General features: G+C 38.8%; 1 protein-coding gene across 1 annotated transcript in view; it reads right to left on the reverse strand.

Annotated features, from left to right (window-relative positions):
* The window catches only part of Dpysl3 (dihydropyrimidinase like 3), a 113,085-nt gene extending 101,465 nt beyond the window's left edge, over positions 1-11,620 (reverse strand). The window contains exon 1 of the mRNA XM_028777125.1: positions 11,090-11,620. Within this exon, the coding sequence (XP_028632958.1) occupies positions 11,090-11,467 (378 nt within the window). The 5' untranslated portion in view covers positions 11,468-11,620. The remainder of the gene's footprint in view (positions 1-11,089) is intronic.
* Between the last annotated feature and the right edge of the window lie 314 nt (positions 11,621-11,934).

Raw genomic sequence — 11,934 nt, forward strand, 5'->3', positions numbered from 1 at the left:
ACAAGAGATATCTTTAGTTTACAAAGCTTACCTTATAGCATGTATATTGGCGGCACTATCTTCATTTAAAACCCCTCATACCCAACGCAAATTCCCCACTCCCACTCCTTGTCCTGAAGTCTCACTGAAAAGATTTTATAGCGTACCACAAATTGACTTCATAACTCCCCTTTGGGTAGTATATAGAAGAAAACTTCATTCCTAACAAACTTATGATATATTGTCATTCATCAGCTACATTTTTTCTTCTCAAGCCATATCCATTTATCACACAGCTTTCCATTTCATTGGTTTTACTTATTACAATCTAAGTGCTAGGAAGTGGAAATATTACCCAGAGGAAAAGAACCCATCCAAAGCACACTTCTAACCCAGAACAAGCATGACATGTTTTCTCATTAGAATACTTTAGTTTCTTGGAAATAAACCAAATGGTTCTGCTTTCATTAGAGATCATTTACAATAACAGCGTGTGGGACCCTGGGTCCTGTGGACTTGGATTAAGCCCCATCTCTGGCACCATTCTTTGAGTAATAGCTACCCTTAGTGGATGCTTTCAATCAATAAAATGCACCAGAAAGTCACAAAGGCCAATAACAATGCTCACCAGGAAGCTGGGATACAGAATGATACCCATATGTTCCTTTTTCACTTCTCTTTACCTTTGCTCTAGCTTTCAGCTTCTCTGGATCTCAGAGACTCTGTAATTTTCCCTTCTGCTTTAGATACTATGACATCCTTTTGAATTTGATGAAATTCTGTTTCCCTATTATCTTAGTACCAACTTCTAGGTATGCCATTTTCAATATTCATCATATGCCAGTGTCATGTGTTGGTTTCCATTCAACTCTGATGCTTTGCTTACTCCATATCAGAGGAGTATAAAGATATATAGAAAGCAACAGACATCATTAGAGATCTCATGGGTATTGAAAGGTTAATTAAAACAGTTATTATGAACAAGAACTTTGATAGTTTTGATGAAAGGAACCGGTTCCCTTGAAAAACAAAATTTTCAAACTCACACCAGAAGAAATAGAAATTCTAAGAAGGTAGACCTCTATTTATTAAACGAGTTGTGTTAATAACCTCAGACCCAAAGTACAAAGACTATATGGATCCACTGATGCATTTTCCAGACATTTAGGGAAGAAATTATATCAATACTCCACAAGCCAGTATAAAAACATACATTTCCTAACTCATTATGGTCAGCATTATCATAATACTAAAGCCATAGGAATAGAGTATATAATAAAAGAAAGAAAAAGAAAACTACCATCTAATATTTTTGTAGATATAATTGAAAATATTCAACAAAAATTAGTAAATCAAATCCAATAATAAATATAAAAGTAATTATGTACCACAATCAAGTGAGATTTACATCAAATGTGCATGGTTTCTTTAACATTTGAAAGTCAATGTAATACATAATCACAACAGGGTATACAAGAAAAAAATCAGATAATTATATGGATGAGTACATGGAAAGCAATTTACTAAATCTAGTATCATTCATGATCAAAAATAAAAACCTGGAAAAGTCACAAAAGAATCATAGCCTCAATTTGATAAAGACTAGTGTACCTAAAACAGAAACAAAAGCAAAAAACAGAAAAAAAAAACCCTACAGCTAACATCACACTTAATGGAAAGAAAAGCAAAGCCTTTCTATTAAGCTCAGGAATAAGTCATGTTATACAGGAGACTATACCTTCTCACTAGTCATATTAATCAGTATAGTGGAATTCGTAGACAATGAAATTAGATAAGGAAATATAGGCACACAGATTGGGAAGAAAGAAACTGAAGTGGTGTCACAATAAAATAAGAAACTAATCCTGGGTGTCATTTACCCACGAGTAAGGAACTTTTGTCTTAATCTTTTACAGGAGTTTCATAAATGGAGAAAATTTTATAACTATGTAGACTCAGCACACAGCACACATAACTAAATATTATCAGTCCATACCCACATGTGGCTTTCAACGTTTGGAGATATTTTACTTTCAATGCCTTGCTACTTAGGTCTAATCACCACATCATGCACACACATACATCTCTGTGAGTCAAAGGCATGAATGGTCCATGAAGAAGAAATGGGGAACATGGAAAAATCACAGGTATGCACACAGCTTAAACGACATTTCATCCAAAGGATGGTAAGATTCACGACATTGTTTTTCTTAAAGGTTAATTAATCCTTAATGGCTGGGTATAAAATATATAAGTAGAATGAATACATAGTTATAAATTATCTCAAAACACAATATTGATTTTGTTACATGTTGGCTGAAAGACTGATTTGTAAAGAAAAGCTACAGGTAGCACTATTCAGAAAAGTCATTCTCACAGAAATAATCCATATTTTTCCATAAATAACATAATCATTTATGTAGAAAATAAAATATAATTTATGCTCAACAAGTCTTCCTAGGACTAGTGATTATATAAAGAATACAGAAGTCAAGATTTATGATCAGAAGTCAAGATTTATGTGCAAAAGTCAGTTGGTTTCTTATATAACATCATTGAACAGCTGAACTTGAATAAAACACTATTATTTACAATAGCACTCCATGAATAAAATGTTATTATAAATCTAACAAAATATGTATAAGATGTATAGGAGGAAAGCTAATAAAAGATATGAAGTAAGAGATAAATGAATGGAAAAATCATACATCTTCATAGATATAAAAACTCAATGTTGTCAAATTATAAATACCTTACAACTGCAGATTCAACACGTCTAAATTTCAGACAATCATTTTGTGGATATTTTTAAAATTACTGTAAAGTTTATATGGACGTGCAAAAGACCCAGAATAACCAACACAATGTTGAATGATAAGAATAAAATTAAAGAAATTGATACTATAGAGCTTTCAAACATAGTACAAAACTACAGTTATCAAGACAGTGTGGTATTGACAAAAGACTAAATATATGGATCAATGGATCCAATCAATAGCCTAGAAATAGATTGACACATAGTTAAATGATTGTTCCAAAGAGTAAAAGACAATACAAAGAAACAAAGTAAATGTCTTTTCAATGAATGATGCTAAAACTACAGAACACTCATGTGAAAAATATACACAATCTTTATTTCATTCATATAAATTCATTTAAAAAATAACAGGCATGAATGTGAATGAAAAACTCTAAAACTCCAAGTTAACACAAGGGAAAACACAGAAGACCTTGGGAACCAGATGGTGCTTTAGAAACAATGCTGACTTTGCAATTCATGAAAGAACTAACTTGATAAGATGGTATTCATTGGTACTAAGAACTTTGTCCTCTGAATGATAATATCAAGGGAAGAAAAAAAGTCAATGAGAGAAAATATTTCCAAAAGACACATTTGATGGATTGTTATTCAAAATGTAAAGAATTCTTAAAACCTGACAATAAGAGTACAAATGACACGATTAAAACTTGAACCAAAGACTTTGATAGACTCCCCCAAAAGATCTACAGATGCAGATGATGAGGAAAAGATGCTTCATACCATTCTGATGTCAAAGGACAATTGAAAGTTAAAATGACAAGATGCCATTACACTTATTAGAAGTAGAAGACTGACAACTGAAGAAGCTATTTCAATCTTCTGAGGATCAGGAATTCTTATCCACTGCTGGACAGCATGCAAATTGACACAGGCCTAAATATACACTTGCCAAATGATTAATCAATTATAGCCACTGGTATTCACCCAAATGAATAAAAAATGTTTGTACTCACAAAATCTGCTAACATATGTAATTTTCAGACTTTGTGACTACTCTTACTTCTTCCCTTGGTAAAACAAATAACCTATGATATGCCCAAACAAGAGAATATTATTCAGTACTAAAAAGAAATGAGCTATCAAGCATGAAGAGATACAGAGGAAACTAACATTTGTATAATTGTCTGAAAAAAAACTAGCTTATATGGAAAGGATGAATAGTGTATTATCCTAATTACACTAGCTTCCTGAATTCATTAGTCTCCTACCAATGAATAAGAAGAGCAGACTTTAGGGACTGGAATACCCATACATGCCAGTATCCAGGTGGTCCTAGAGCTATTTTCCCAAAGGAGTTTGGAGGTGGCTTGTATCTGAAATCCTAGGAAGGTGAAGACTGAATCAAACAATGTTTAGTGGTTGTAAGAGGTCATAGGAAAGTAGGTACAGCACAAAGAAATTTTTACAGCAGTGAAACTCCTCTGTAAGATGCTAAAATGTTAGAGAAATGTTTGTCAGTTTGTCTGACTCGATGGAATGTATAATACCAAGAGTAAATCCTACTCTGAACTGAAGACCGTTAGGTGCTAATGATGTGTCAGGATAACTTTATCAATTATGGAAAATATAATACTCTCCTGTGGGGTAATGTTAGTAAAGACTGTTGTGTGTATGTGTGGACAGAAGTGCAATAAAATTCTGTCTTTCCACCTATCTTCACTCTAAGCATTTGTTAGGGTTTTGTTGTTTCTACCATTTTTTTCTTTTTAATTTATGAGTAGCTTAGTCACATCCCTCTACTGTAACACAGCACGACAACTATGTGGCATGTACACAACAGAAGTTTATTACTTATACATAAGTGCAGCATCAAGGCAGATTCCTTGTCTGGCAAAGGCAAGCTTTTTGGTTTACAGATGGAGCCTTCTTGCATTGTCATGTGATGGGAAGGCCAAAGCAGCTCTCAGGAGTTTTTTCATAAAGACAGCAAATTCTGCTCATTCACAAGAGCTCTGCTCTGAGGACCCAGATCTCCTAAAGGCCTTACTTCTAACAGTCATTGCACTGAAGGTGGGGGATTTTACAGACTAGGGTATGGGCAACAACATTCAGGCCGTGGTGTATGGGAAAAAGGAACCTGATCACAGAAATATCGCATCTTCCCATTTAGTTTGGAATGCATGCGTTTCGTGTGTGTGTGTGTGTGTGTGTGTGTGTTACAAAACTGCGCCAGAAAGTCTACTATTGTGTTAATGGAAATTTCTCTGGAAGATTATGAAGAAATTCATGCTTTTAAAAAATATTTTTTAATAGCTTCCTCGATTTACCTTTTTTTCTTCCCTTCCTTCATTTTGAGCTCAGTCTTAGTGTGATGCTTAAGTGAGTGGCATACTCCTCAAGCAATCACCCTACCTGAGCCTCCAGAACCACAGAAACTGTAAATATATGCCAGTACATAGCATAATTCATATTTTTCCATTGTGTACCTACATAGATAGGATTCAATAAACTGTCTTTGAATAAATATATTTGTATCTTTATGATATTTCTTCTCTTCCTCTGTTCTTTCTATGGTGTGTGTGTGTGTTGCAAAGGTAGACACTAGGGCTTGACTTTGAGATATCTTCTTCAAGTGCTCACTACCTTATATTTTGAGACAGCAACTCTTTTTGAACCTGGAACTCTCTGTTTTGAATAGCTGGCTTGCCAGATATTCCCTAGAATGTCCTTGTCTCTGTGTCCAAGTGTTGAAGTTATAGACACATGCCCCACACCTGGATTTGATTTGCGTGCACAGCAAACCTTTATCCATTTGAGTCCTCTCTGCTGCACACAACACTCTTATAGTTCACATTGTTGCTTGCATTTTTTAGCTTCTCATATTCTACAAATATGGTATTTTGTATGTAATGTGTTTATGTGCATATATACATCTGTTTGTATATATAAATATATGTGGGCACAGGTCTACAGAATATCAATCATTTACAAGTATTTTAGATAAGACCTTTCTTCAGAATCATAAAAGTTTATGCACCATTACCATAGTAACCATCTGGACCAGCCCTCTCATTTTAGGAAGGAGGAAACTATAGCTCAGAGAGTTGGCAAAGCTACAGCTAGTAAATTCATTGGGGCTGGAAGCTGAGACATCTAATAATGTTTCTGGTTTTGTTTTCTCTCCCTATCTTTTTTATTGTTCCCCGATGAAGGTGAAGTGTCTTTCAAAATTCCATGAGAACATACAGAGAACAGAGATATATCTTAACATTTTTTTCCTAGAAATTTAATCTAGAAAGTTTAATCCGCCAAGCAGAAGTGGAGATTCAGCTCGTACTCCTCTCAGTCAGCTTCCTACTCCTGATAAGTTTTGTTTCATCTGACAGGGGCATTTCTACAGAATAATACCTAGCAGAAATAAATCATGACCAGTATCAGCTACAGGAGTCGCTGACGGAAATCCTGACAGCGCTCCAACCATCTTAGACATTACTAGAGCAGTCAGCAAAATCAGGTTCCCAGGGAGCATTAGTTTGAGGGAACTCTGCCAATTGCAGCATTACTTAGAAGACACGTTTTGCATGTTCCTCAAAAAAAAAAAAACCCACTGTTAAACTTAACCAGAGTGCTGAGAGTTTTTACATACTTCAAGTTTGGGTCCAGGAACACAGGACTCAAGCCTAACCTGTCAGTTGGGATAGCAATATCACTTTTCCCTAGGTAATATCTACCCTCTCCTTTGTTAGAATACCCCCATATAAACCATTTGCACTTGCTGGGTCCCTGACAGCAAGAGGCCTTTGTAAGTCTGGGCTTCTATTTCCAGCAGCCATCCTTTATGCAGGGCAAGGAAGGGCACAGCAACGAAATTCGAACACTTAAAACTCAGGATGACAAAGTTACGGGTTCACATCTTATTCTGTTCAGATTCTCCCTTCTACCCGCAGAGCTGTGGCTGATTTCATAGGGGAAACATGGTGCACAGAAGAGCCTAATGTGGGAACCAGGGAAGTAGCAATGAGCCAAGATCCCTGGGACTGAGTCACTAGCAAACCCATGCAATCAAACGCCATGGCTTTGTTTTCCTGGATGACAAAGCCTTTGAGGTATCATTTGTTCTCCCAGACTCTGTGTCATAATTCTGCTCCTCTCCATAATTTTTCATGTTGCCTTGAACATTCCACATGGGTGGAAAAAGAAACCAGCTTAAGAAATGATTAAAACACACACTTTCTATTTAAAATTGCTCTCCTATGCACTTAGTGTCATTTTATAAGTATTAGTCAATTTTGGAAGACTTTGGCAGTCTGAGTATCTATCATGAGAAAAAAACAGAGCACATTACTAGGATAATCATTTGCACCTAGCTCTAGAATCACAAAATTGGCTTGTAGTGGTGGCTGAAACTAAGAATTGGGCATTCCCTGTACAATGTAGAAAGATTTTTACATTTTTGTTCTGCCAAACACTTGTTAATGAACCTATTCATAATTTGCTAAATATATTCATACCCTTGAGAAGGGTGTGGTAATTACTATGTCAGAGATAAAATGTATCTGTTTTTTACCAGCATAATTTTAATAGATTTAGATGGACTTAGACAAATAAGGATTTTTTTTTAACAACTGCAATCATGGGTTGAGCAACTTAGTTCAAAGTTCTCTGAGTAATGAGTGAGTGACAGAGTAGCAGAGGTTTTTGGTAGTGTTGATGGAAAGTCTGTTCTTTCTTGGTATTATCTTGACATGTCAGGAGCTAGCATGATGCTTAGACTGTTGAAATTAAAATAATAATATTGCTCATTGTCTAAAAAAAAGCACTTATCAGAGGAGTCAAGGGTTTGGGTTCTGCTTCTCTCTACCTATTATCTATGTGACTGGGATTATTTGTTGTCTGTTTCTACTTCCTGATATATACAATCATTTCTTGGAAAAATAAATACACAACATAATATAAGAACATGCGTAAAAGTTGGTACTTGTTATCATGTCTGTAGATGGCACAAAGATGATAGTGTTGTGTCATAAATACAGCTTGAAAAGCACTGATCAATTAGAGGAGGGAGCTAAGATAATGGAAAATCTACAAGGAAGGAAATAAGGTCCTATAGTTTTTTTTTAATCCACATGAACCCTCATTAAATGGGCCATTTCAGCATTAGAGGAGCTTATGAGAAAGAGTTTCTGAAAGCTTGAGTAACAAGGAGCTTACTATGGAGACAATAAGACACAGATAATTAATCACTAGCTGTAATCTTGTACAACACAAGCATATGCTGCATGTAAATCCAGAAAATTAAGCAGCCTAATGCACTTTGCTATGGCTGCATCCCATCTGGAGCTCCAGATTCAGCTCTTAAGCCAAGGCACTGTCTTTTCAGAAGAAAATGTATACAGTACAGCATAGCCTGAGAATGAAGACACAACACTGGAATTCACTTATGGGAGAAAGGCAAGGAAGCCATGGATAACAAGACTGATAAAGATAAGCTACTTATATCCAAGCACTCAGTAGGCAGAGGCAGGAAGGTCATCACAAGTTTAAGGACTTCGACTACAAAATGAGTTCCTACCTACCCTGAGCTATACAACAAGACCTCAGAGAAAACCTTCAGAGGTAGAAAAAGAGACAGAAAAAGATAGAGAGAGCACGTGTGTGGGGGGGAGGAGGTGTATACACACACACAGATTGCCTACAAACATATAAAGATAAATGAAGTTGAATAGTAATATAATAATATATGCCAAATTCTAATTATAAACAAAGTAGTCAGTTTAATTATCATTTTGTAGATGATAAACCTAGACCTAGAGCCCAAGGAATCTTGGTTACAAGCCTCAGTTATATATTTGGTCAAGAGATGAAGTCAACCTTTCCCCCCATTAGTCCATCCCTAACTTTTTGGAAGATACTAGAATTGTTTAAAAGTTATTCCCAGCCTTACAGGATAGTGATAAGCATGTATTCCTCTAGTCCCTCTGAAGTCATGTGTTTGCTTTAACCAATGAAAAGTAAGCTTCCATCTTGTTCATTACTTCTTCAAGAAAGTTGCTGTGTCTGTGTGCAGCTTGCTAGTTAGATAGCTCCCATTGCTCATGTGAGAAATGGTCCCTGAAGGACAATGATGAACAGAACTTCCCTTGTGACCCTGTAGACAACTGGCAAGTGCCAGAAAGTGGTTGTTATAGTTTTGTTAAACCATGGAAGCTTAGGTCTTCTTACCATGCTGTTATCCAATTTTGTTTGTAGATAGACATGAGAGCCAAACCCATATACCTAAAATCTTTTTAAATGTCTCTGAATAGGGAAATGCTTATTTTCCTAGGGATAAACTGCAGATACTAAGGTAGGCAAATTTGTTAGCTTTCCAATCTAAGATGTCCAAAACTTGCTTCATGAGGTAGTGAGTAGTAGACAGCAGATATTTAGACCAGTGCAGATGCTGTTTTGCACCAGTCTAGCAAAACATATGTTTCAAATAAGGAATTTTAATATCGAACATGTCTGAAACACCTCCAGTGTGCCAGGCATCCCAGGCCCAGAGATAAACCCAAACACACAGTCCTTAGCCTCAAGGGAATAACCATAAATACAGAACTAGATAACCCCTGTGTATATGTGTGGGTTTTTTTTTAAAAAAACAGTGTAATTAAAGAAAATTAGAGATAATAACATGGCCTGCAAGAAGCAGACAGCAAGCCTGAACTTAAAAACCCATGTAGCTCTAGAAACCCTGCTGATGTCTAAGTCGTATTATTATTTTTCAATTAAGAGCCAAAAAGTATAGAGTTTGTAAAAGGGAACAAAAATGAGAGAATTGTTGGGTTTACAGGAAGACCATTTTCCCTTTCTCTAGTTACCATGCTCCAATCTTGCAAACCAAGCATATTATCTGGCTTACATCAGGGGTGTTCCAGCGAGGGGAATAGACTGACTCACAGCAATTGTTTCTGGCCTTTTCCACTCCCTCCTTTCCCCTTTATGCCAGGAAAGGAACATTTTAAGAGTCATGAAGTTAGACATGTAGAGGAGCAATTAGCTTTCTGTAGAGGGCTAGTCTTCTGTTGAGAATCTGCCAAAAGCTTTCTTATACACCAAAAGCGTTTCCTAGAAGGGCTAGTGGGCCTCCAGGAGTCTCATACTCAGACAAGATGTGAATATCATGAAGCAGATGGGTAATTCCTAGGCATACTGACATTGTCTTACAAAGGATCCCTCTACACAAGACTGTCCTGGTTAGAAACAAAACTTAAAAGTTTAAAAAAAAATCAAAAATTGAGCCAGGGAGAGATAAGCTGTCCTTTCACTACCTCATTGCATCTTAATGGAAAAACAGCTCAAAGCAGGATGAGTATTAACTGTAATCACGGTGAAGCAGACATTTCCATTGCAGGATATTATTCATGATGGCATTAGGGAGGAATAATACACGGGGGATGGACTGTACAGCCATTGCCTAGACCAAGGTGAGGTCATCTGATTACTACTGTTCCCCAACTCAAACCCTAGGAGTTGAACTTTGACTTCTCCAGATCTGCACCTACTCTGAATTTTCTAAATCATGCCTCTGACTTTTTTTTTTTTATGAGATAAACACATAAATCATCGTAGTAAACTCGGGCAGTTCAGTCCGGCGTCAGTTTCTCTAAAACACACGTAGAAAAAAAAATAGCTTTGATACATGTAAGAGCAGTGGAGGGCTGGCAGCTTATGCTAGTTTAATATGCACTTTAATACCCCTGTCTATTTTCAAATATGTAATTTTTTTACAGAGACAGCTGGATCCCTTGAGACCCAGACTCGTGCCAAGCTATGTACACAAATATACTCTTAATAAACACAGATGTGAAGCGTCATGCTACGACAGAAGTGAGGCACGGAGATTCTAATGTTTAGTGGCCCCACACCCAAAAGTTTCAGAAAAGTCACAGAGTCATCCCATTTTCTTAGCATCAGTCTGTCCTCTGCCCTGGTGACCTCGATTAAGTTTTAATCCGGAGCTAAGGGGAACCAAGACAATTGTGCTGTTGGCTCTTCAGAAGTAAAGGAAGTCTGGGAATCGCTAAGCCTTCCCAGACCAGGGTTGACACACCCACCCAGAACTAACAGGCCAGGGTGCAGGTGGGTGACTGGGATAACGACCCAGACCTGAGATCCTTCCAGTACACACTGGAAGGTGCTACAATTGGGGACACGTGGGATCCCTGGGCCCGTGGAGGATGCCCTTTTTCTCAGCCTAGCCGCTCATCCTCTTGTAAAGTGTGAGCAAGAAAGTTGTACCCAGGCTATGGCGGCTGAGGCTGAGAAGTGGGCCAGTGCCAGCTGGGAGAAGACCCCAGGCTCTCTTACCTTGTCCTTGGGACCGAGGTTCTGCAAGACTTCCTTGCCGGTGGCGCTCCGGATCTCTACCCCGGCGGGCTTGGGCGACTCAGGCGCGGGCTCCCTGCTCTCCTCCCGGCCCAGACCCCTGCGCGCGTCCCCTTCCACCCCGGGCCGGTTCCCCGCGCCGCGGCCGCTGCCCTGACTGCTCCGGGGAGTCTTGGCGCCGCGCTGTCCCACACTCAAGGCATCGAAATCCAACGTCTTGCTCTCGAAGGCGCCCTCCACGTTGCAGAACATGCCACCGTACTTCTGCCGTGGGACCTGATCTGTGGTGCCCGGCCGGGCCAAGTACACAGGCAGGTCGTCCTCGTGGGAGCTGTCCCAACCCCTTCGGCCCGAAGCCATGGTTCAAGCGACAGTGGCTCAGGGGCTTTCTTCTTCAGAGGCTGGAGAGAGCAGCGGCCGGCAGCGCGCACAGAGCCACAGTGATGCGGCGGGAGGAGGCGCCAGAGCCTTCGCGCCAGAGGCGGCAGTGCTGCTCCGGTTCCTGCCAGTCCCCCACCAGCCAAGCTAGTGATCCGCAGCCCCGGCTCCGATCGCCCCCGGGACCGCCCGCCCGCTCCAGCCGCAACTCCTCTGTCACCCCCAGCCCTACTGCAGCCTCAGCTCCTGTCCAAGGTCGAAATCCACACACGCTCACTGGTCACACCAGCTATGGGTACTTGATTCATACTTAGATACAATTCAGATGTCATAGAAACAATTAAACTGAAAAACTTCAGGGACATAGAAACTCTGTGTCTGTTTGAACTACTGGCTTAAACACACACACACACACACACACACACACACACACACACACACACACACAC

Source organism: Grammomys surdaster, unplaced genomic scaffold (assembly GCF_004785775.1).
Source record: "Grammomys surdaster isolate TR1022 unplaced genomic scaffold, NIH_TR_1.0 278, whole genome shotgun sequence".
NCBI lineage: Eukaryota > Metazoa > Chordata > Mammalia > Rodentia > Muridae > Grammomys > Grammomys surdaster.